Genomic DNA, 27,452 nt, shown 5'->3' with positions numbered 1-27,452 from the left:
TGTTCAATAACTGCTATTACTGTAATTAACCCTGTGCTGCACCACTGCTCCACCCTCAATGTTACCGCACGTGTTACTTGTGGGTTTTGGTGCAGATTTGAAATGGTTTTGCCGCAGATCACATCCCTGCACTAAAAAGAGTAAAATCCGCCCAAAGAATTGGTACAATTTCTGCACAGATTGTGGAAGCAAAGTGCACATCAGATTCGTGAAATCTCATACATTTTACTGGTACTGTATTATACAGCGCGGTCTTTCCGCAGGAGAATCAAAGTGGAAATACTGCATGTAATCCGCACGGTGTGTAGGTGGCCTCTGGGATTAAAAGGGTTTGTTCCAAAAGCAGTGCCGCACCTGTCCACGGATTGTGTCTGGTAGTGCGGCGCAGCTCTATGAAAATGAATGAAGTGCAATACCAAACACAACCTGTGGACTGGTGAGGGACTGTTTTTGAAAAATCATGCTTTTCTAATCCTGGGGCAACCCTTTTAACTACTTAAAGGGAACCTGTCACCTGGATTTTGTGTGTAGAGCTTAGGACATGGGTTACTAGATGGCCGCTAGCACATCCGCAATACCCACTCCCCATAGCTCTGTGTGCTTTTATGGTGTAAAAAAAACCTGATTTGATACATATGTAAATTAACCTGGGAGGAGTCCTGTATGTGAGATCAGTCAGGGACAGGACTCATCTCAGGTTAATTTGCATATGTATCAAATCATTGTTTTTTTTTTACACAATAAAAGCACACAGAGCTATGGGGACTGGGTATTGCGGATGTGCTAGCGCAGTGTTTCCCAACTAGTGTGCCTCCAGGTGTTGCAAAACTACAACTCCCAGCATGCCTGCACAGCCAAAGGCTGTCCGGGCATGCTGGGAGTTGTAGTTTAGCAACAGCTGGAGGCACGCTGGTTGGGAAACACTGTGCTAGCGGACATCTAGCAACCCATGTCCTCAGCTCCATACACAAAATCCCGGTGACAGGTTCCCTTTAAGACAGCAGGTTAATGAGCCGTATGCAACGGTGCCAATTAAAGAGATGGCGGTCCGCCGGTTCCTGACATGTCCCTGCACGAGATCGACTACAAACTGGCGCAGCAACTACTACAGATAATTACTGTTTATTCACATGTCTATCGGGGTTCAACTTCAGAGAAGAAGAACTAACCGCAAACCGCAGCAGCGGTACAAGTCAGTCACATGGAACATCCTCATTACAGGAGAGCACAATGTGAGGGATTACACAGCGGTCCTGCCCGACCGATGTTAGTGGGGTCTCCTTATGGGCGTACCAACATAGGGAAAGATGGCATTAAAGGGGTCCGTCCTCTCTCCTGACACGTCTAGGAAAGATTATGTTCCCCGTTAAATAATACTTCTGGAGCATCTATTCTTATAACTCTGCATTGAGCTGTTCCTCTATCATTCCTCCTAGAAATGTATGCATACATGGATGATTGGGCCTCACCATTCCACCTTGTCGTGTCCCTGCATAGTCTGATACTGCCGGCATTTCAGTCTGTTGGCAATTTCGGCATGTCAGTACTGTCTGATTGGACAGTGTCATACAATGTAGGGACATGTCCCCAACTAATAACATCTATTTGTCAATTCATTGCAAAAAAACAAACAAAAAAACGTTGTTCTTGGTGCAGATTCTGCGCGGCAGTTCAGATTGAAATCAATTGGGGGGTTTAAAAACCAGATCAAAATAGGCAACAAAACCTGCTTCAAATAGAAAACCCCATAAAAAGGCCTCATCCACACGACCGTTGTTTTGGTGCGCATCCGAGCCGCAGTATTTGCGGCTTGGATGCGGATCCGTTCACTTCAATGGAGCCGGAAAAGATGCAGACAGCACTCAGTGTGCTTTCCGCATCCGTTGCTCCGTTCCGTGGTCCGCAAAAAAAAATATAGAACCTGTCCTATTCTTGTCCGTTTTGCGGACAAGAATAGGCAGTTATATTAATGGCTGTCCGCGCTGTTCCGCAAATTGCGGAACGCACACGGAAGCCATCCGTGTTTTGCGGATCCGCAAAACACACAACGGTCGTGTGCATGAGGCCAAAACCAGTAGAAAACACATGGAATTTTGATGCGGCTTCTGAACCTAAATTTTCAGCATTGTGATACAACCATGTGAACATACCCTAGGGCAGTGATGACTAACCTCCGGCTGTGGTGAAACTACGACTCCCAGCATTCCCCATTCATTTCTATGGAGTTCTGAGAACAGCCAAGCCAGTGGGAGTTGTAGTTTTACCACAGCTGGAGTGCCGGAGGTTAGCCATCACAGGCCTGGGGTATGCGCCATGCAGCAAATCTTTTAGGCCCTTTCACACGTCCGTGACGACATCCATGAGAAGACTGTCAATGGTCCATCCGTGAAGACGTCTGTGAGGGATCCGCGTCTCTGTTTTTGCCCTCAGTGTGTCATCTATATTCCATGGACACTGCTAGGCTGAAAATGGGCTTCCAGGGCATCTCCTACCAATGGTCCGTGAAAACCATGGACCAAGCACGGATGACATCCATGCTGTGTCCGTGGTTTTCACAGACCCATAGACCATAAAGTGCATGAGGGCTCTGTAGTCACGGGCAAAATAGGGCATGCTTCCACCATCGTGCCACCGCGATCTGTGGAAAACATGGATGCATGAGCGGTGGCGTGACTGAAAATGTGCTCCATGCTTCTGAATGGAATGGTTCCTGCAGCGCGTGTATGGATTTCCATAAACCCCTTTAAAAACTTAAATAACAGCTGCAGAGATTTTTTGCAACAAAACCTTAGGCAGCATAAAAACTTACAATATGCAATTCTGGGCCAAAAAGTCTCAATAATAAAGCGCCATCAATGTAAAAAGAAAAAAAAGTGTCTTAGAACACAAAGCGTTACATTGTAACAAATAAATATAAACAAAACACCCACTTAGAACAGAACCAGTACAGCACTAATTATATTCACAGGGGCCGAAGTCTGAAACTGGGGGCATACAAGTTCTTAGAGGAGCTCGGCCGGAGCTGGCGAGAGGGGGTGGGGGACAGGGGGCTTATAGCATGGAGGAGGGGGTGGGAGACAGGGGGCTTATAGCATGGAGGAGGGGGTGACACAATTCCCATCCATTGTCTCCCAGGGATAGAGTCTTGAACTTGTGCAAAGCTCTGAAATTCATTTCGTCCCCCATCCCCCAACATTTCCCAGCCTGAACAACCTGCTGCTGAAGCCCCCCGCCCAGGAGCACATACTACTGCATAATGGATTCTGCTACTGCTCTACATAGAACTCAATGGACACTTTTCCCATTACTTTTCCATCCTGTCAATGATTGTACACGTGCTGGGGTTTAGTTGCTGAGGCCGGGGAATAATTACAGGTTATTACGATACCTAGTGAGCTGTAATGCACTTATAACGGGATACTCTGCCACCCCACTTACCTCTGCGGGTCAGTCCTCTCACTGCCCAGGGCCCGGTGTCCCCTTCGGACACAGCTAAACCCCTCATCTCAATGCATTATCATCTGAATAGCCGGGGATCTCTGCAACAGAAACAATAGAGGAGGGAGGAAAAAGGCAAAGCCTGGAGACAGGGGTTTAGGCTTCTGCCTGTGGGAGGTACACGAGACCCTCCTGTTATATCCGTGCAGTCTCTAATACACGTATGTGACTTTGATTTCACTTCCCGTGTAGCATTAGATAAGGTACATCATAAATGGGGACTGTAAATTTTAATTCACTGGGCAAGTAGTATAAACCCCAACATCCTCTATGTCTTGTATATATATATTTTGTTAATCAAGTTGACCCAACAACATGGTGTCTGAGTGGCGAAGATGATTTGAGCTGGTACATACGGAACTCAGGGTCTCATGGCTGTATTCAGGATCTGTGACTATAGTGGGGGTCATCTACTAACAGTTCTGCGCCTCTATTTTGTGCAAAATTGTTGCATAATCCCTTTTTAGTGAGTGAGTTTTAAAAAGCTCATACGACAAGTGTGGAGGTAATGGTGCAGAGGTCGGGAAATTCTACTAATTTGACACCAGAAAAAAAAAGGTGTAAAAGTTACTGAAGTTTCCCGCAGGCACAAGGACTACCAAAGATGCGCCTAATTTATGGCGAGGCACACGACCTGTCATAAATCACACGCATCCTCCAGCAGCAACACTGGAGTAAGGCCTCAAAGGGGTTTCCGTTGTTCCGTGATCCGTGTCAGTTTTTGTTTCCGTGTGTCTTCCTTTATTTTTGGAGGATCTCCAAACATGAAGGAAAGTAAAAAAAAAAAATCAAAGTTTAGTTTGCCATGCAAATGATAGGAAAAAAACGGACGCGGATGACAATCTTGTGTGCATCCGTCTTTTTTCACTGACCCATTGACTTGAATGGGTCCGCGAACCGTTGTCCGTGAAAAAAAATAGGACAGGTCTTATTCTTTTCACGGACTGGAAACACGGATCACGGACGCGGATGACAAACAGTGCATTAGCCGAGTTTTCCACAGACCCATTGAAAGTCAATGGGTCCGCAGAAAATCACGGAAAACGGAACAACGGACACAACAACGGTCGTGTGCATGAGGCCTAAAAGAAAAGGCCAAAAAATGACAGACAGTCTTAATAAATGACCCCAGTGTCCATAGTCTGTTAGGGCTTGTTCACATCACCGTTATAACGGAAAATAAAGGAATCCATAAGACGGAAATCAAAACGTAAGCCTTTAAGAGACATTGGGCCAGATTTATCATGACTCTGACAGCTCACTCCACTTTCACATATGGCTAAAGTCAGTTTTATGATCGGCCCTTTAAGACTGTAATAAATGTGGTTTGACGGTAGCAGTTTATCCGTCAGTAAGCAGCTTTACAAAAGTCGCACGTTTTTATGAAAAAGTTGCACGTTTTTATGAAAAAGTCGCATGTTCTATTAAAAAGTCTCATAAGATAAGCATGGTCCTCACTGGAGTGAAATTGCGACTTTTTTGCGACTTTTTAAATAGTCTCAATAGTAAATCTGTCTAGAGATTCATTTACATAAGAAAACACGCCCACTTTCAGAAAACTAGCGAGCATATTGCAGAGCAGAAAAAAGTCGCAAATTTTTGCGCAGTTTAAGCGATTGCGCAAAAATTTGCGACTTTTTCACTCCATTATTCTGGCTTGAGCTAATGATAAATCTGGCCCATTCTGTTTTGATCCGTCATAATAGAAGCCTATGGGAAATCATAACGGATCCGTCTGGTTTCCCTTAAGGCTCATGCACACGACCGTATGTATTTTGCGGTCTGCAAAAAAAGCATCCGCAAAAAATACGGATGACGTCCGTGTGCATTCCGTATCTTGCGGAACGGAACAGCTCGCCCTTAATAGAACAGTCCTATCCTTGTCTGTAATGCGGACAATAATAGGACATGTTCTATTTTGTTTGCGGAACGGAAATATGGACATGCGGAAAAGGAATGAGCGCGGAGTAACTTCCGTTTTTTTTGCGGACCTATTGAAATGAATGGTTCCGCATACGGTCCGCCAAAAAAATTAATAAATAACTGAACGGACACGGAAAGAAAATACGTTCGGGTGCATGAGCCCTTATACTGGATGGAAAACAGAGTCCTGTCTACAGGACTTTGTTTTCCGTCCAGCATAACGGAAACCAGACAGATCCGTTACGCTTTCCCATAGGCTTCTATTATGATGGTTTTATATTAATCAGACATTTATTTTAGGGAAAGTGCTGGTAAAAATATGTAGTAAATCATATATATGCTAAAAAGTGCAGAACGCCAAATAAAGACCAATAAAGTTGTCTGAAGGCGTCAGGACCTCAGGATTTTTTTTGTAGTTTTAAAAATGTCCCTTTACTATGAAAAGAAGCACTTTCTGGAATGTAATTCACTCGTCTTTGTTATGACCGCGCAGCTTGTGTGACGGAGGACAATGGGTGTTATTTACTAGGGAGGATTATAAGTCACAGACAATGCAGATCAGTCATGGGTCCGCTCAGCGAGGAGATTCCTGAGGAAAGTCAGACATTTCCTCTCAACAAACCCACTTCTTATTGTTTGCTAACGTGCCTGTAGTATTGCCTCTCACCAGGCAGAAGCCGACGTCCATGCACAGCTTCAGTACACAGAAACTCTCCCTTTCAGGGGTCGAGAGAAGCAGAGACAATCATATTACGGAAACTGTTAATCCAGGTGCAATTAAATGTATGATGGGGTTAAAGCTTCTTTTCGGGGGCCCTGATTACATTCTCCGCTGGGACAATTTAAGCAATGATAATAAAAAAAAAAACTATGATAATTTCCAATAAGGGCATGCTTGAGGTTGTAGTTATCCACAGTTGGAGAGCTGCAGACCGCTGGGCTAAAGTATAAATTCATATAGAATCGAATATATCAGCACTGTACGGGTGCTACAAGACGGAGGTCACACTATGAGCAGGCCTCAACTTATAAGAGTATGGGGTGATGAGGTGATTAAAGTGGGCCTCCTCGGGGGCTGGCTGCGGCTGCCTCCTCAGGGGCTGGCTGCGGCTGCCTCCTCAGGGGCTGGCTGCGGCTGCCTCCTCAGGGGCTGGCTGCGGCTGCCTCCTCAAGGGCTGGCTGCGGCTGCCTCCTCAAGGGCTGGCTGCGGCTGCCTCCTCAGGGGCTGGCTGCGGCTGCCTCCTCCGGGATACGCATACATAGGTGGAAGAGCCCTGTGCAGAGAGATTATTTGAAGTACAGCCCATTCACACAACCATATTTTTGTTCCGTATTCAATCCACATTTTTTGTGGAATGGATGCAGACCCGCAAATGGTTCCCGCAAAAAATGCGGACAGCACAATGTGTGCTGTCCGCATCCGTATGTCCATTCTGCATCTCCGCAAAAAACATAGAACATGTCCTATTCTTGTCCGTTTTACAGACAAGAATAGGCGTCATCTGTATTTTTTGTGGACCACAAAATACATACGGTTGTGTGACTAGACCCTAAGGTGGCGATGGCCCTTTATCATTGAGAAAGCCACGGGATGTAGCCACAGTGGGTGCAGAGGTAGCAGTCACATCTGGGCCCTGGTGCCTAAGAGTTCAAATGCAATTCTACCACATAAGAAGACACCAGTTTTATAAAGAGCCTGTGGTAGCTGTCCCTTCGTTCTGCTGATAAATGACGGTCTATGGGATGGGGCAGGGGTATAGCTATAGGGTGGCCTAGAGGTAGCAGTCACACCCGGCCCTGGTGCCTGCCCACTGTTGCATAGAAAGAAACCAGTTATATATTACACATGGTTGGTGGGGGTCTTGCTACAGATTTTGTATTAGGACCCTGGAGCCTCACTTACACAGCTTCTATGGGTCCGTAATAAAGACTGATTCCAGCCCTGGTTGGCTGGATTTACTTTTCTACCGAGTGATGAGAACCCGTGCAGGAACCCCTGTCCAGAATAACTGCATAGGGTTGAGGTATTGCCCCATGGGTCATAGAAAAGGGTGAAAAAAATGTCAGGCCCTTCTACCCTCAGCATAGTCACCAATAGTCCCAATTTTGGTAAGACAATTCAAAAAAACCCTGGCCAAAAATGTCTGCTTTGGGGACATTCCCAGTAGTGGGGTTTAAATGTCCGTATTCTGGCAATTTAAATGTTGGTAAGTCAAAACCCCAAACCCTAAAGGAGGGCTCAGTCTGATCTTTGTACTCTGCCGGTGTGCACATACGGTAACCCGCTATTCCCCTGCACACAGGACACTCTGGATTTTCCCTTTGGTTATAAAGCTGCTTCAGTTGATCGGCTGTAGGGAACACTCCCTATTCTAGTACCGGATCACCTTTACACATGAAGAATAAAATTTAATAGCAGCAGTATTTTAGGGAATTGTCAACCACGCATTGCTATAATATACAAGCATTGGTTCAACTGTGCTTTAGGCTACCTGTACACGCGTGTGGACAGATTTGCAGAAATTCCGCACTATTTTCTGTGTTGATTTTGGTGCATTTTCACACCAAATTTGCATGCGTTACAAAACATATTGCAGAATTAATGCGAGTTTGCTGCAAGTCTAAGTCCATTGAAGAGGGGGAAATCCACACCAAAAAATGCAACAATTAACATGCTGCAGATTTCAAAATTCCCACAGCAGGTCAATTTCTGCATGGAAGAAAAATGCAAAGTATACATGAGATTTCTCTAATCTCAGTCACTTTGCTGGTGCTGTATAATGCCTCATTCCCACGTCTGTGTCCGTGATGAAATCCGTGAAAAGATAGTCAGTGATGTATCCGTGAAGGATCCGTGTTTGTTCCGTTTGTAATCCATGCTTCACGAACACTGTACAGCTAAAAATTTATTTTCCTAGCATCTTCTCCAAATGGTCCGTAAAATATGGCATCCGTGTTTTTCACTGACCCATAGTCTATAATTGACAAATTAGGGCATGCTTCCGTGCCTAAACACGGATATGCAAATACACACATTAAAAGAAAATCGGTACGTGTGCTGTCCGTAAGGCACTGACGCGTGAATGAGGCATTACTCAGCGTTTTTTTGCACACAAGAATCTGCATAGAAAACGCACGGAATTCACAACGTGTGCAGGTAACCTAAGGCCCCTTTCACAAGAGTGTGACGGATTAGGTCCGGATGCGTTCAGTGAAACTCGCACCATTTTGCAAGCAAGTTCAGTCAGTTTTGTCAGGGATTGCGTTCAGTTTTGTACGCGCGGGTGCAATGCGCTTTGATGCGTTTTTCGCACGTGTGATAAAAAAACTGAAGGTTTACAAACAACATCTCTTAGCAACCAACAGTGAAAAAAGCATCGCACCTGCACTTACTTGCGGATGCAATGCAGAATACAGAACATGCTGCGATTTTCACGCAACGCAGAAGTGATGCGTGAAAAACAACACATGTACAGAGCCCCATTGACATGAATGGGTCAGGATTCAGTACGGGTGCTATGTGTTCACGTCACGCATTGCGCCCCGCGCGGAAAACTCGCTTGTGTGAAAGGGGCCTAAAAGGTAAAAAAAAAAAAAAGTGCTCGGTGCAGCATCGACTTTAGGCCAGAGAACAATGGTATGCAAATCAAAGCCTGTGGTAACAATATCTGAAAGTATCTTGAGTAAACATGGAAATCCGAAGCGAGAAAAACCACATGCTTTACATATACACCAGCAGCTAAAGCATACAGCAAATCACAGCCATTGCTAATTAAGTGAGAACGATCTTCTCTGACTGCCTCATAAACCTGCCCATTGAACTCAGCCGAGTGTGCAGGTCATTTCAGTGGGTGGATGAGAGATTAGCAACAGTCACCACACCTTTGGCATTGCTTATTGCCCAGGAAAACAACAGCCTGAACAGGTTAAAATCCAATATATCTGGAGGACCCAACCCATCCGTTTATTACTTGGTTGGCCATTCATTTTAAAGGCCAGCTTGTAATGCCCCATTTCCCCTCTAGTGGCTGCTGCAGGGAAAAGATATGGCCGGCCACAGCTTACCCCAAGGATGATCGGCCATGGTTTCTGAAGTCTGACCTGCAGAAGGCTGATCTTAGAGAGGTTCAATTATAAAAATAAAAATAAAAACAGGTCGCCATGCTAAGACAACCGCTTTAAATGAACAATCTCTCCATAACCAAGAAGCACTTTAGATAAGGCTGATGAAGGGCTAGCTAGTAAGGAGCAATTGGTGGTGGTAGTAGTAAAAGATGAAGACAAACAGGATACAAGGGCATACACAGAGAAAGGGTACCATAATAAAAAGTGAGGGGCCGCTCTGGGCGTTGGTCCCATGCCTCCATAAATCTATCTTGGGATAGCAGCGTCCAACGCTTGACTGCCCTTCCCAACCCATGTAAGAGCAGAGACCAACAAAATCCTCTGGCTCCCTGCTTTGTTTCCTTATGGTGTCCAGGTCTGCAACCACTTTAAAGAAGGGTTATTTAACCAGGAGGACACCTACCCCGCCCAGGGGACTACTGCACCCATCATCTCCATAAACACACAATAAATAGTTGTGTCAGCCGCTGCTTTCCTCACCTGTGGAATATTTACTGCCCTTTCAAGCTGGCAGGAATGGTTGGAAAATACGCTCCGGGGCATTCACTAGGCCACAATGACCTTTCAACGGCTGAATGCCATTCTGCGGCTTTAGCAAATATTCACCTTTGAAACCATTATACAAGCGTGCCGTAGAGTACATGGTGACCAAACATGCCGATTTAGTAGGGATCAGACAGAAATACAAGATGTCCAAGTCGGACAATTCCTTTAGATAGTTAGTAACCATATATTTCAAAAACACATACCTGACAAACTCCCCTTTATGTTTTAGGGTTGGATCTGGCTCTATAGGTGCCCATACAGCTTCAATAGTTGTCAGCCAAGCACTCTTCCAGTTGACACATACAGATGTGGAATGTGTAGCTCCAAGGCCACAAATCCTTGATGAGACCCCCCACTCATCATGCTTCATTTATAGAGCTGGTCTGCTCATGTGAGGAAGAGGGACCTTATGAGCCCCCTCAGGCAGATCGGGCTGGTTGCATCCCTCAACACCTACCTCTCCAGAATCCCTGAAACACATGCATGCTTGCCTGATCCTTCCCGAGTCGCGGGCTCCCCATACACATCAGACTGCAGTTATCAGCGGGGCGGCCAACAATTCTCTAATCTGTATGGGTCTTTAGTTTCTTGACTATCATTTTTGGACTTCATGCACACAACTGTAAGTATTTTGCGGTCTGTATGATACAGATAATGTTCGTGATGCATATGCATTTTCTGCAGACCCATTGACTCCTCACATTTGTGGCCAAGTATGACACATGTTTTATCTTTTTGTGGAACAGACATACAGAAAGCGCATGGATCGTCCATAAGGTCATGTGCATGAGGCCTAAAAAGGCTAAAAACAAGAGGCTAAAGACCCCATACAGTAGAGCACTGTTGGCCGGCCCCGCCGATAACAGCAGTCTAAGGTGTATGGGGAGCCCCCGACTCAGGGAAGGGAATAATCGGGAAGCACGCATGTGTTTGGGGGAGTCAGGAGAGAGAGAGATAGAGTTTCTCTTTCTAGTCTTGGTCACCATACTGCACCATGTATTCTATGTTCCAGAGATTCCCAAGGCCCATGCTATTAAATTTCCTCCCAGCTGAAGAGTTACTTGTGGCTCCTGGGATATGAGCTCTGTCAGAGGAATAACTAGCGCACCTTTTGTACACTTTCCCTAAATAAACTGATAGTATTACCTGAGAACTGAGAGCGCCTATTGTTAGGAGTAATGCGAAGCAAAGACGAGCCCAGGGACTTACAATGGAGAGTAATTAGCTGATCTCAGGAGGCCTCATCTCTCTGTACGGGGCAGTCCAATACACTTACTGCACATAATAAATTCAAAATTACAAGAAAAACTCCCGCAGAGACACTTTCTCAATTTTCTATTGAATATTCTATGTAATTTTTATTTATTTTTTACAAGAAACAAGTGGATGGCTTTCTGGATAGAATTTTTTGAAGTTGCTCCCTGTATTCTACTTCCTGTCTTGCCTTCAACTTCCTCTCGTTTGGACTCTTAGCACAGCAGACGGTGTTAACTCTCTCGGTCAGACCATCACTGCTGCCAGAGAGAAGGCCCCTGTAGTGACTCAACTAGAGAATCACACTTTACACTAAGTGAAATGCTCTTCTGTGTTATCCTTATTCTATACCTACCATCATCATGAGGACTACGCTTCAGATAACATCTTTCCCTCACAGCAGCAGCTATCTGTACAGGAATTTCCTCTCTCTATGCTGACAGAAGGCCAAGATTCTGAATGTAAAGGGGTTGCCCAGGATCCTTTCTGATGGAAGTGTCAAAAGTCCATCTTTGGTCCGGTAGGAAATCTATGGCGACCTTAAAAACTTTCAACACTGGTGTATGTAGAGGCCAGGGGACACCATAGCCAAGACAAAAAATGGGGTCCATTTCAGGTTCCTTTTGACACCATCACTCTCCTAATCATCTGGGCCACCCGGTTCACTCAGAAAAATTACTGTAGACTTTAGGAGCCAGTCAGACCCTTACAGGAGCAATAGGAACATCCAGAGATACCAAGAGATAGGCCCCAACACCAACAGGCCTTAATGACAGAGGTTGTCAGATCTTCTGCATTGAAAAGAACCAATACAAATTAGACAAGTGCAGAAATCTATCAAGAATGTATAGAATAAACAAAGCTGATGACCCTCCCATTATAAAGATAATACAAGGACCAGATGTCCAAGTGCGATTCATACCATAAACCTGGTCATATCCTGACGATGTCTTCGCACGTCAGATAAGGTACGCTAAGATAGTCATAAACCTTTCAGGAGTTTCCCATCTTGAGGTGTAACATTGCATCACAAGGGTCAATGGATAAAGAACTGGCCAGTAGAGCACCAAAAAGTGGAAGCTGCGGGAGGGATAGTATTAGGCTGGGTTCACACACTGCAACTGGTTTTCCTAAACTGTGGCCACAACATGTGAACTCAGCCTTTTAGGCCAGTTTCAGAAGAGTGTGTTCACTATGTGTGTAAGTGTGAATTCCCATAATGAACTCCACACAGCATTGTAATGGTTTATAATACTGTGTGTTTCTGCCCAACCTCAACTGTCATGACCTAACGCCATCAGTACAAGTGATTACACTTGTACTAGAGACACAGAGCATTATAAATCATTGTAATGCCCTGTGGTCTGGTCAAAGGAGAGGAGTTGACTACAGGAATTCACACTCCCACATGGAAAGCGTTTCACATAGTCAACACGCTCGTCTTAAACTGGCCTTACACTAAACTCGAGGAAAGTTACAGATCTGAACTGGTCTCACCAGTAGCTTCCCTCATGCCAAGCCGGAGAGACTTGCTAGAGGGCAGAAAGTATGTGACAATGACAGGTTACGCTCCCAAAACAGGAATTCATAAATCCGTCTACATGAGAAGAACAGCCCTGTATGTCACCGCAGACTGCCTGGAGGGCAACAAGTCCTGTACATAGAAGGCTGGCTTATTTATAACTCCGCTACATGTCATGCGCAATGTGAATGGGTGGAAACCAGTAAAGCTGCCCATCCACATTAGGCAAAGGAAGGCGACGTATACAGGATCATGGTAAGCAAAATGATTTGTGTAGATGTCTCCCCCAAAATACTGCTGAGTCAACCGTCCCTTATAGTGAGGGAAAGTGCCCTTTAAGGGCACCTGCCGGCAGGATCAACCTTATTAAACCAGGCATACAACCTGGTTGGGTTGATCCTGCTGATTAAAATGAGTCCTGTCTTGTGAAAATCGGTTGCGGTGTTTATCCAACAGGGCTTCAGTGCACCGAGGGGCGAGTACAGCACTGAATGGCTAGGTCACAGTGCACCGAGGGGCGAGTACAGCACTGAATGGCTAGGCCACAGTGCACCGAGGGGAGAGTACAGCACTGGGATGGTGAGGTGCACTGAATGGCTAGGCCACAGTGCACTGAAGCCCACATTTGTATAAAGAATGAAACAGATTTTCACAAGAGAGGCATAATTTTAATCAGCAGGATAAACCCTACCATGCAGTATCCCTGGGTTAATAGAGTTGATCCTGCTGAAAAGTTCTCTTTAAAAGAGTATCTGTTTTTTATTACATTTCGGAAATGCCATATATTGACATGTAACGGCATATTATAAGTGATAAAATAGGCTAATGCTTAAACCAGCTGAAGCCCCCTGCTGCCCAAAAATCATCCCTTATAACAAATCAAAGTGTAAGTTACTCAACATTCACTAATTTAAGGGGATTATCCCATGATTAAAAATCAGACACCATACAGTACATGACAATCTCTTTCTAACAAAGCTAGAACCAGCCCTGTACCTCACATGGATCCAGAGATCTCCCCATTCATTGCTCTGCTACATTTTTTTCCAGCTCTCTCCCTATCACAGCTCTCAGGGGCATGTCTTTTTTGCTGCAGCTCTCTCCTTGTAACAGTCACAGGTTCTAACAGTAGATCTGGCTGGTGGAAGTTGAAGGATATAACTGAGCATGTGCGACCACCTAAGCGAGGTGAACAGAGCAGTAAGGAAAAGAACAAACAGCAGGTTTTGCTATACAAAAAAATGTTACTGAATAATTAACATTTTTTAAATTAAATATTCATAAATACTCAAAAATATTCAGATACATCTCTGAGCTACTTTCCCGATACACCCCCACACGCACTCTCTGATCCTCACAAGACCTCCTTCTCTCCTCTTATCACCTCTTACCACAATCACCTCCAAGATTTCTCCCGTGCATCCCCCATACTCTGGAACTCGCTACCCCAATATATCAGACTCTCACCTACAGTGGAGTCCTTCAGAAGAAACCTGAAAACCCACCTCTTCAGACAAGCCTACAACCGGTGACCCTGCTGCCTCTATACCGCCATGACCAGCTTCACCCGCCCCTACTGTGTCCTTATCCCATACCATGTAGATTGTAAGCCCTCACGGGCAGGGCCCTCTCTCCTTCTGTACCAGTCTGTAACTCGTGTGGTTTATGTTTAGTGCAATTGTCTGTATTATGTATGTGCACCGCTTATCATATGTACAGCGCTATGGAATGAATGGGGCTTTCATAATAAATAATAATAATAATAATACTACAGGTGCTGCTTTGAAAAATATAGGATATGTTTCACGGGAATACCCCTCTTATATGGAAACACATAATTTACAATACCTTAAAGGGGATATCCAACTACTATAATGCCCCCTCGAATGCCCGGGCCCCTCACACAGTTTGTGCTTACCTTGCTCCCTGGCAACCGCTACTCATGCCCGCACGGGCGCCATTGCATCTCCCCGTTGCGCAGGTCAAAACATCTGGCGACTGGAGGATGGGATGGGGTTTGGTAGTCAGCCAATAGCAGGCGGCGACGGGAACGGGCCTTCCTAGCATCACCCGCGATGCAAAACCTTCTTACTGTATTACACCTAGTATGGGGATGCATCCTGCTACTCCTCCTCAGATTAACAGTGCATCAGTTTTGTCTTGAGTGTTCCTTTGATAATGATTATGAATTTATTTGTATGTAATTATTTTATATTAAATTGCTGCTTTTACAAGCTGTAAATCATAAACAGCTGCCTTCATGCTGCTGAAATATTCCCTACGGCTACAGGGACAATGAGTATTGTTCAGTCGTCACATAACATAAGTACAGACTGAAGATATAACTCTATAACAACAGCTTTAAATAAAGTATTACATTTAAGTGTTACATTCTTGTATTAGTCATTTTTTCTCAATGACTAACATTTAGACGTTGCAGGCCGGTCAAGGGTGAGGAGAAACCTGCCCAGATGAAGTCAGTACAGTAATAGAGCAACAATCTACTGAATATAAAGGCTGGAAAACTTCCTGCCTAGAATCTAGTAGAAAGGGCTGTAGGGCCAGTTAACCCAGAATCCAAAGAAAAATTAACTAACCAATCAACCAAACGTTAACATAATCTCCTTATGTGCCTTTGTTAATTGTTGTTTCTTCAGAAATCCCAACTGCAGACCATGAAAAACAAAACTAGAAAAGCACTGCTCTCTCAGGCTGCAGCCATGTCTACTTCCCCGTCCTGATGCTAATGAACATGAGCCAGTACATGTACACAGAATGTACAGTACAGACCAAAAGTTTGGACACACCTTCTCATTCAAAGAGTTTTCTTTATTTTCATGACTATGAAGGCATCAAAACTATGAATTAACACATGTGGAATTATATACATAACAAACAAGTGTAAAACAACTGAAAATATGTCATATTCTAGGTTCTTCAAAGTAGCCACCTTTTGCTTTGATTACTGCTTTGCACACTCTTGGCATTCTCTTGATGAGCTTCAAGAGGTAGTCACCTGAAATGGTCTTCCAACAGTCTTGAAGGAGTTCCCAGAGATGCTTAGCACTTGTTGGCCCTTTTGCCTTAACTCTGCGGTCCAGCTCACCCCAAACCATCTGGATTGGGTTCAGGTCCGGTCACTGTGGAGGCCAGGTCATCTGGCGCAGCACCCCATCACTCTCCTTCATGGTCAAATAGCCCTTACTTTCAAAGTTTTCCCAATTTGTCAGCTGACTGACCTTCATTTCTTAAAGTAATGATTGCCACTCGTTTTTCTTTACTTAGCTGCTTTTTTCTTGCCATAATACAAATTCTAACAGTGTATTCAGTAGGACTATCAGCTGTGTATCCACCTGACTTCTCCACAACGCAACTGATGGTCCCAACCCCATTTATAAGGCAAGAAATCCCACTTATTAAAGCTGACAGGGCACACCTGTGACGTGAAAACCATTTCAGGTGACTACCTCTTGAAGCTCATCAAGAGAATGCCAAGAGTGTGCAAAGCAGTAATCAAAGCAAAAGGTGGCTACTTTGAAGAACCTAGAATATGACATATTTTCAGTTGTTTTACACTTTTTTGTTATGTATATAATTCCACATGTGTTAATTCATAGTGTTGACGCCTTCAGTGTGAATCTACAATTTTCATAGTCATGAAAATAAAGAAAACTCTTTGAATGAGAAGGTGTGTCCAAACTTTTGGTCTGTACTGTATGTAACAAGTGTGGCTGTCTTTGAATCTCTGCAGTGGTTTTTACCCAGCTTTCCCAAACTACTAAATTCCAAATCTGCCAAGTTAGGTAGTGATGAATTCCTTTATATAGCTAGACCAACTAGCCCTTCAGGGTCCCATAAAAGCTGAGTGACCAGACTGCAGAGCTGCATTGGTGACAACAGATTATATTTCCCTGCTACCATTTAATAGATTCACACAATATATCAGTGTGGAATTGTGTGTATTTTATAAAATCAATGTATCCCCCATCAATGCCCCGCAGAGGTTGTTACCCAGCTTTCCCAGACTGCAGAATCCCAGATCAGTCAACTTGTACATGCCAAATACTGTAGAATACCTAGCTAGATTTTCTAGCCAGGAGCCTGAAAAAGCTGAGTAAGGCTACTTTCACACTTGCGGCAGTTTGATCCGGCTAGCAGTTCCGTTGTCGGAACTGCCCGCCGGATCCGCCGATCTGCATGTGACTGAAATAATTTGTGAGACGCATCCGGATGCGGATCAGTGTCACAAATGCATTGCAAGAACGAATCCGTCTCTCCGCTTGTCATGCGGACAGACGGATCCATCTTGTATCTTTTTTCACATTTTTACCGGTCTGCGGACAGATCCGGCATTCCAGTATTTTGAATGCCGGATCCAGCACTAATACATTGCAATGGGGAAAAATGCCGGATCCGGTATTCAGGCAAGTCTTCCGTTTTTTTTTGCCGGAGATAAAACCGTAGCATGCTACGGTTTTATCTTTTGCCTGATCAGTTAAAATGACTGAACTGAAGACACCCTGAGCGGATTACTCTCCATTCAGAATGCATGGGGATATGCCTGATCAGTTCTTTTCCGGTATAGAGCCCCTGTGACGCAACTCTATGCCAGAAAAGAAAAACGCTAGTGTGAAAGTACCCTAAGAATCCCTGGGACAAATCCTCCATGCTGTAGCACAGCTAGACAGACTTGTCATTCAGGGTCCTAGGAAATCTGGGTAACACTTTATATGGACCTGTAATGGAAACTGCTAAATGCTAAGTTTACCCAAATAAATCTCCTCCTCGTTCCTAAATAGTGCCATAGCTAGGCAGATTTGCCTTTCAGGGTCCTGGGAAAGTTGGGTTACAACCATGCAGAGCAGTAAAAGAGAATGCAGGCTACTAAATCTACCAAGACAAGCCCCCCACACCTTCTAAATAATGCTATAGCAAGGCAAATTTGCTTTTCAGAGTCCTGGGAAAGTCGGGTTACAACAATGTGGAGCTGTAATAGAGAATGCAGAATACTGAATCTACAAATACAATTCCCCTACCCACCCCCAATCTCTAAATATTGCTATAGCTAGGCAGATTTGTTTTTCCGTCTCCTGGGAAAGTTGGGTTTACCAATATGCATAACTGTAATAGAGAATGCAGAATACTAAATGTACCAAGACAAATCCACCTTCTTACTCCTAAATAGTGCCACAGCTCGGCAGATTTGCTTTTCAAAGGTCCCGGGAAAGCTGGTTTACTTTCACAATGTAAGAGCTCATGCACACGAATGTATTTTTCTTTGGTTTCCGCTCCATTTTTTTACAGGTCCGTATACAGAACCATTCATTTCAAGGTGGCTTGAAAAAATACGGAAATTACTCAGTGTGCATTCCGTGTCCGGAACATGTCCTATTTCTGGGCAGTGTGCACAGCTCCACAAGACTTGTAGTCCAGTTTTCCCACACTAATGGATTTCAGATTTGCCAAGATACAGTGAGAAATTATTTCCGCCTATACAGGCAAACCTGTACATTCAGGCACCTTGGAAAGCTGGGTAGTACTTTCTGAAGTCTCTATCTATCTAGTACCCCTGTCTAGTGCTAAATTGTGCAGTTTCCTGTGTGACTCAGGTCATGTTAGTGGACAAAGACTGATACCAGCCTGTCTCCAGCCCAAGATGGAGAGGCAGGAGGAATGAGACGCTTGTCTGGCTGCAGGAAATCTCCTCAAACTACTTTTTGTAGCAGTTTGAAGATTTCCAAGCAGAAAGAGGTAAAGACTAACTTTCCTTAGCTCATTACTTGCTGTGACGTATTATTACTCATATACTTGGTGCTGTTTTTCTTGTTTTTCAGGGTTTAATGTCCCATTAAATGGAGTTGCCCGGACCCTACATACATAATGATGACCTATCATTAGGATTAGGCCTCATGCACACGACAGTTTTTTTTCACGGTCCGCAAAAACGGGGTCCGTAGGTCCGTGATCCGTGACCGTTTTTTAGTCCGTGGGTCTTCCTTGATTTTTGGAGGATCCACGGACATGAAAAAAAAAAATCGTTTTGGTGTCCGCCTGGCCGTGCGGATCCGTTTGACGTTGACACAATATGGTGCAATTGCAAACGGATCCGTCCTCCATTGACTTTCAATGTAAAGTCAGGAGTCCCTTTTATACCATCGGATCGGAGGACCCCCCCCCCCCCGTTTTTAACTCATTGGTGGCCAGCACCCCCTCCTCCCCTGTAGTTAACTCATTGGTGGCCAGTGGGCCCCCCCTCCCTCCCCTGTAGTTAACTCATTGGTGGCCAGTGGGCCCCCCCTCCCTCCCCTGTAGTTAACTCATTGGTGGCCAGTGGGCCCCCCCTCCCTCCCCTGTAGTTAACTCATTGGTGGCCAGTGGGCCCCCCCTCCCTCCCTTGTAGTTAACTCGTTGGTGGCCAGTGGGCCCCCCCTCCCTCCCCTGTAGTTAACTCGTTGGTGGCCAGTGGGCCCCCCCTCCCTCCCCTGTAGTTAACTCGTTGGTGGCCAGTGGGCCCTCTCCCCTCCCTCCCCCTCCTAATTAAAATCTCCCCCCCTATCATTGGTGGCAGCGGAGAGTACCGATCGGAGTCCCAGTTTAATCGCTGGGGCTCCGATCGGTAACCATGGCAACCAGGACCCTACTGCAGTCCCGGTTGCCAAGGTTACTTAGCAATTTGTAGAAGCATTATACTTACCTGCGAGCTGCGATGTCTGTGTCCGGCCGGGAGCTCCTCCTACTGGTAAGTGACAGATCATTAGGCAATGCACCGCACAGACCTGTCACTTACCAGTAGGAGAAGCTCCCGGCCGGTCACAGACATCGCTGCTCGCAGGTAAGTATAATGCTTCTACAAATTGCTAAATAACCATGGCAACCGGGACTGCAGTAGCGTCCTGGTTGCCATGGTTACCGATCGGAGCCCCAGCGATTACACTGGGACTCCGATCGGTACTCTCCACTTCCACCAATGATAGGGGGGGAGATTTTTAATTAGGAGGGGGAGGGAGGGGGGGGGCCCACTGGCCACCAACGAGTTAACTACAGGGGAAGGAGGGGGGGCTGGCCACCAACGAGTTAACTACAGGGGAGGGAGGGGGGCCCACTGGCTACCAATGAGTTAACTACAGGGGAGGGAGGGGGGCCCACTGGCTACCAATGAGTTAACTACAGGGGAGGGAGGGGGGGCCAGCCGCACTGGCCACCAATGTGTTAACTACAGGGGGGGGGGGGGTCTGCCCCCTGCTGCCTGGCAGCACCTGCCAGGCAGCAGGGGGCAGTCATGTACACAGTTCTTTTAGTATATTCTAACCTGAAGCGTCCCCATCACTATGGGAACGCTTCTGTGTTAGAATATACTGTCGGATCTGAGTTTTCACGAAGTGAAAACTCAGCTCTGAAAAAGCTTTTATGCAGACGGATCTTCGGATCCGTCTGTGTAAAAGTAGCCTACGGCCATGGACGCGGATGTCAATCTTGTGTGCATCCGTGTTTTTTCACGGACCCATTGACTTGAATGGGTCCGTGAACCGTTGTCCGTCAAAAAAATAGGACAGGTCATATTTTTTTGACGGACAGGAAACACTGATCACGGATGCGGCTGCAAAACGGTGCATTTTCCGATTTTTCCACGGACCCGATGAAAGTCAATGGGTCCGCGAAAAAAACGGAAAACGGCACAACGGTCACGGATGCACACAACGGTCGTGTGCATGAGGCCTTAGTCAGTGATATCTGATCGGTGGTGGGTCCAACACCAAGCAAGTTAATGAGGTGCAGTAACCCTGCGCGGCCACTACACAATGGGTAGCGCTGTCTGCTTCCACTGTGTTACTTCCGGTGCTGGCAGCGTAGAGGAGCTGATTGGTGGGGGTGCCAGATGTCAGACCCCAACAAATATGATATTGATGACATTACCCAGGGAAAGATCATCAATATCTAGAGTCTGGACGACCACTTTATAGGAGTTTTCCAAAATTTAGGATAGGGACAATCAGCTTATTAAAGGGGCCATAGCTCATATTCTATCTGCTTAAATGGGTTTTTAAATATTGATTGCCTTACACCCCCCCCCCCCCCCCCTTAAGTAGATTTGGAGAGGCCAAAGTCTCTTCATTGCATATACCACACACAGCGCTGTCCATTGTCTAATGGCTATGCCTAACACTGCAGCTCAGTCTCATTCGAGTGAACTTTAGAAAAACCATGTGACCAATTAACGCAATGTCACAGTCCCAAAAACAAAAAGAGGTCACGACGCTAGCCGAGAGCTGTGGCCCCTTCGAACTGTTGATCGGCATGGGTGCTAGGAGCTGGACACCCCCCGATCTGATCTTGAGGACAGGCAATCCATGTTTTAAGTTCAGGAAAACCCCTTTAATTACTATAGGTAACAGCGTAACCATCACTTGGCCTACACATTATAGATCAGACCCTGTAAGTGGGGTGCAACGGGCAAATGCTTGACCCACTCCCCCAGTTTCTCCTCCTATGCACTTCATTTCTATGACTCCTAATTAAGTGATATTTCCGTCCCATCATGAGGTTCGTTAACTTTACTACAGAATCCACATGTAAGAAGTGACAACGTAATCTTCTTCTTCTTCTCCATTTTTCCCACCGCGTTCACTGAGGACCGTGATTGTCTGTTCTACAATCTGATGATCAGCCCCCAGGGCCGGCCCTTCGGCAAACACTGCATGATGCAACCTGACATCTCCAAGCTGCCATTACAAAGAAAGTTGGAGACGGAGAGGAGGAGTCCGTGAAAGTATGTCAGGCGAGGGGGAGGAGGAGGTGAATTCGAGGGACGATGATTAATTTTGGTGGAGGGGGAGAGAAAGATTTGCTTACATCTACACAATGATTCTGTGTGAAAAGCAAGGCTATATTTGTACTTGGAGTAAAGGAGGGACACTTTAATATGCTTATATCCGATACCTCAAGCTGTACAGATCTCAGTATATCCTGCTACCTTGCGCCATACTGGGATTTGTAGACTTGTATATTGCTTATCCTGCTATCTCACAATAGAAGTTATTTAAGAATGGACCCCTAATGTCCTGCAGAAGACCACCGTATTTGGCGGTGAGATTGCCACTAGGGTCTATTTCTTATGAGATGAGTCACAATAAACCTACTAGACCTTATGGACAGTATGTCCCGTGTGTGCAACGTCAGCAACAAGGATAAGGATGCAATAAAAAGTGAGTCTAAACATGTCCTGTATAGATGAGGAGAGGAACCCCAGAAACGTTTCCTCTGATGGGTCCAAGGAACCCTAATCTGATGATGAACTGCAGAGTAGAAACCCCGAGAGTTGTAATCAGCGCCTTATGGTTGTCCCCCAGCTTTCCCACAAATGGATTCAATTAAGGACCATAATGAACACGCTGGTTGACGTTATAACAAGTTGATCGGCGTTTGTTTAAAGGGCCTTTACACAGCCTGATGCAAACTACATGGGAAACGAATGATCGTTAGTACGATCATTCATCCCCTATACAGTTCGGAGATGTGCTGCCAACGATTATTTTTGTGGCTGCATAAACAATCCAAGCATGGCTCGATTGTCGTCTGATTGGTGGGGTGCTTAGGCAAGCCGACGACAGGCCGAAGAAGCGCATTTGTTCCTCATCAGACCATGTTAATGGACCTTAAAAGGGTATTACCATTCCAGACAATGGGGGCATATCTCTAGGATGTGCACCTACACCAAGAACGGAGCGGGAAAAGTGGGTCGAGGGCTCACTGCGCATGCGCAGCCGCCCTCCATTCATTTCTATGGGGCTGCCAGAAATAGCCGAGCCCTGGCTCGGCTATTTCCGTTGGCCCCATAGAAATGAACGGGAGCGGTGGACGCGCAAGCGCGATGCGCTCCCATTCACTTGTATGGGGTCCTCCAGCCTCCACTCTCCCCGCTCCATTCTCGGCAGAGGTACGGGTCCCAGAGAAGCCGCACCTATCAGACAATAGGGCCTCTACATAACTTAGGCGCTGAAGCGTCGTCCGTGCAACTTGCTTAAATCTACACTAGTTCCTTTGCTGGCTTAGATTTAAGTCATTTTCTACACCAAAAACAGTGGTAGAAAATGATGAATCAGATGGGCTTCCTGGCCTCCCAATTCCCCTCCCCCTTTCTCGGAACTGGCGAAATAAGGAGTAAGTGGCGTACACTGAGAAAAAGTCCCCGATTTTGCCATGAAACATCTTTGTGACAAAATCTGCGCCTCAAATACACCAAAAAGTAGCATATCATTTTAAATAAATGACCCCTTGTGTGTTTTGTGAGTAAACCAACTTCTACAAACAAATTAGAACGGCATGACAGAAGATGACAGCTCGAGGACTAATATTTACAAGGGACTCTTAATCCTTTGAGGAGACCCAGAAATGTCTCCAAGGCCTACAATATGCACACAAGTTACTAAACATATCTGCAAGTGGTGGATCATCCTGCTAACCACACAGCAACATTAACAGTATCTACCCACACCTACCACACTAAACTAAGTAAACCTGAAATTCTACATGCCACCAGCTTAGTGCACAACATGACACAGAAAAGTAACTGCCAACACAACAAGTGTTTGCTTCTAATGGTTAACCACAAATGAAACAGGCAAATATCACCCGTGTTCTGTCCAGGAAGGCTACACATGCAGTATGGTAGAGGGGAGGTCCTCTTAAAGAAGAGGCCAATGTGTATTGGACCAGGAAAATGAAAGTCCATATCTAGTCTGGATCAGGGGTGGTCTTGTTAAAGATTACACTATAAATGGTATATGGAAACTTTGCAAAAAAAGTGATAGCCTTCATGAGAACGAACATACAATGATAGGGTTAATGCACAGGACTGGTTTATGACTCTGTTTTGGAAAGGGGAGTAATAGAGTTACTAAAGGAGCCAGGCTTCATGCAATGTCACATAGGCTTCATGCACTGGGCTCTGTCAGGGCCCGAAAAGTTCAAACATTTCCCATGTCAAAAACAAATAATAAAAAATACCTTGTTTTTTCCTTCTGTTTTGCACAAATTCTGAATGCCGTAGAGTGCTAGGAGCCGTCCTTCTGTAAATGCTATTCCGTTTCATAATATCTGTACTAGACGCCAATTCGGCCTTCCTGTGAGTCGGCTGATCGTTACTTTGAGAGCTCCCAGTTGAATTGTCATCTCCTTGGTTGTTATAATCCACATCTGATGTCCGATTTCCAGGGTCATCAAATTCATGATAACCATCACTCCTCTCTGGTCTGTAATGAGGACCATTAGCTATATCAATCATTTTCGGATCTTCCCAAGAACTTCCAAACTGGTCTCTCTTGAGTTTTGGCTGTTTTTCAGTATTTTTTAACCCATAGTAATCCCTATAACGATCGTCCATTGCATTTCTGTCGATGTAGTCTTCATGTAGATCATCGCTGTTCAGATAGTCAATTTCTTCCGGGGGATTGTACTCAAAATCATAAGCCATTCGTTTACATGAGGTAGGAGGCTCAGCCTCAAAATCCAAAGACCGACTTCTGGCATAATTTTGCTCTTCGACATACTGGTCTACTAATACTTGATCGTCCACGACATCAATAGAATCACAATCCAAAGGTAAGAAGTCATAACGTCGTGAGGTGGTCTTCTTGGAATTGCCTGTTGGTCCAGGTTCTGTTTTATCCCTTTTGTAATCCACAGAGTCCCTCTCGGAGGGTCTACATCTACTACTTGAAACTTCAGGATACCTAGAAGAACCTATATCCTCACCTCTAGGGGACCTTCTATAATCCTTTTGGTCATAATCCAACCTTTTCCGTTCCTTATAAGGGTCAGTCCTATAATCTCGGACATCTTGGTTGTAGTACCTCTTTTCGGAAGACTGATGTCTCTTTTCTGTTTCATAGCATCTGTCCGTTTTTCTCTGGTGGCAATCCCAATAAGAACGATCATCATCTACGAGGTTATCTGAACAATAAGTGTCGTACTTCCTCATATATTGAACATCTAATTCCCTGGGGTCTTGATATGAATATCTATAGTCATTGTAGCCATCATGGCGGGGTCGGCTGTCTTCATATCGGCCACCATCATGTCTATATTTAACAGGACTAGTTCTAATGTTCTCCAAAGTGTCATAATATTTGTCCATGTTTGTCTTACCATCATAATACTCCTCGTGGGATCTCCTGTAGTAGTCATCAGGCACTCTGTAGTCCTTGAGCACCTTGTCAATGCCTCGGCTTTCATAATAGTTTTGTTCTTTCCTCATAGGCAAAGTTCTATGTTCTTCAGCATATCTCTGCTCCCGATATAACCTTTCCTCCTCGAGGAGCTTACGTTTCCCTATATTCTGGCAGTCTTCATACTCCCAGCTTGGTACATGTAGGTCTCTCCCAGGAACTGTAGACTGGGTTCTCGACGTGCGGTATTGTTCATGCTGCAAGGCACACATCCTTATAAATGTCTTCTTGTTCACCAGCCTCGTGCTGGCAAACAACTAGGACAAGACCATTGTGTGGACATCAACCCACAGTGTGGAAAAGAAGTCTCCATTGAATGGTCTACTCTCCGGTCAGAAAAAGTTGTATCTCATGAGCTTTCAGCATACCTGCAGACACTCCCTTCTGTTCCTTCTCGCTGAAACTCAAGCCCTTGCTTTTTTTTGTTCTTCTCTCAAGCAGCCAATCCACATACGAGCACTACCTCTCCCACCTGATTCCAGAATTAATTAGTAACTAGCGTCATCTGACCAGGGACTCTTGATGAGTCCTTGAGTTTCATTGGACAGAACCTTCCCTCATTTACATATGAGGGCTTGGTTTTTCCCAAGCAGCAAAGCTCAATAAAGTGCTCTGTTATGCTAAACGAGAAGCAGAGAAAAAGCTCTGGTATGTCAGAGACTGCTCAGAGGAGAAACCATGTAACAGCAACAAACAGCAAAACACAGAAACCTATTCAAAGATTAAAATAGAAGTAGAAAACACAACAAAACAAATCTAGGTGCCATATGGAGGGAACAGAATTTAATATTTTGTCTTGATTTCGTCAGGAATCGCTACCTAAACCAAAATGTATTGATTTATTTTATGCGCTTATATAACGCTACTATATTCCGCAGCACTTTACAGACATTAGCTGACTATAAAGTAATAATCATACAGTATATAAATAGCAAAAGCAACAGCAAGCCTAATGAGTCCAAGTTATGTCACAAGGCCAAAAACAAGCTAAGCAATAATATCACAGTAAAGCTATAATTGTAGAGGACGGTATTAAAAAAACAAGAGATTTTTCTTAAAATTCTTGATCTTTAGCACTAATATAAACACAGATTTGTAAGAGTTAGCGTCAATAGGTCTCACGAGCAGAGAAGTGTGTAAACTGCAATAAAAACCTGTACATCATTTTATTGGGAATCTGTGATGTCACTGAGGTACGAGGCACTAGGTGTCTCATACCGTAATGATTTGAGATATTTGTAGAACGCTTTGGAACATTATTAGGAAAGCCAATAAGACTGTTGTGTGTAAAAGAGTCAGACTCATTGGGGCAGATTTACTAATCCCATCGATGGCGGAAGCTTAGACCGGCTGTCTATCCCGGCACCAGTTTTATCACAGGGGCTCAGGCTGGATGAGAAATCTGGTGCAGGGATGGACACTTTCTCTGACTCTATTCTGTCGCTCACATGGTGGATTTTGATGCTGGCAAAATACGCTACATGTACCGCAGTGGTTTCTGCCATGTTTGTTCACTTCAGATGCCGCTGACCCCTTCGCTTCTTAGCTCCACTGAATGGAGCAAAGCCGCAAGCGGACAGGCAGCAGCTGTCCGCACACCATTCCATGAAGGGACGTGCCCCTTCTTGGTGTGGTCCTGGCTTTTAACCGCCAGACCATGAACTGCAGCGCTGTTTCCCATTGAACACAAGAGGCTGCCACTGGAATTTTGCCACCAAAATTCCAGAGGCAAAATCCACCATCGGCCCCTCTACCAGCTAGTGGGATAACATTTTATGCCAGAACTGTGATTCTACTTGGCGCTAAATGTCGCATAATAAGCCACATCTCCTTTCATGAAAAGTATGCCCCTTTCCTATTAAGCCATGCCTCCTTGGCACCAAATTGTGGTGCAATTTACTCCCAAATACACATTAGCAAATGTCGGCCAATGATCCCCCCCTAACCCCACATAAACAATGACCCCGACCACATTGCAGTTTTTTTTATATTAAAAGAGCCTAGAGATATGACCCCAAAGTATGACATGAGACAACCCCTTTAACTGTTGACAGAAACCACATCTTATTCGGACACACAGCGGTATCAGTACTCGAGTTCTGCAGGACCCGAGACTCAACAATGGACATTTCCACCATGGATGATGATGGGTTGATGGGGTAAGGCTCTGATTACCACACAACACACACAGCATCATGTCAGCGTGGACACCATTGTGCTGAGAAGATCATGTCACTCTCATGGATATGGAAGGGGTTGTTAATAATGTAGGGACCCTAAACATGTGCCTCTCCCCTCACAGGGTCCTCGGGGCTGACCAGCGGTGGTGGCTTGCTACTGCTCCACGTAATAAGTCTCTA

The 27,452-nt window shown here is 45.1% G+C and overlaps 1 protein-coding gene across 5 annotated transcripts in view; it reads right to left on the bottom strand.

The window, feature by feature from the left end:
- Window positions 1–27,452, bottom strand: part of LOC122941031 (dynamin-binding protein-like) — a 155,513-nt gene that overhangs the window by 19,081 nt on the left and 108,980 nt on the right. The window contains exon 1 of one of the 5 annotated variants that reach the window (XM_044298016.1): window positions 23,873–25,459. The exons of the other annotated variants lie outside the window; for them this stretch is intronic. Coding sequence (XP_044153951.1) covers window positions 23,873–25,304 — 1,432 coding nt within the window. The 5' untranslated portion in view covers window positions 25,305–25,459. Of the gene's footprint in view, window positions 1–23,872; window positions 25,460–27,452 lie in introns of those variants that run through there. 5 annotated transcript variants of the gene reach the window in all.

This window comes from Bufo gargarizans, chromosome 6 (assembly GCF_014858855.1).
Source record: "Bufo gargarizans isolate SCDJY-AF-19 chromosome 6, ASM1485885v1, whole genome shotgun sequence".
NCBI classification, from domain to species: domain Eukaryota; kingdom Metazoa; phylum Chordata; class Amphibia; order Anura; family Bufonidae; genus Bufo; species Bufo gargarizans.
This window is presented reverse-complemented; position numbering and strand designations above follow the sequence as displayed.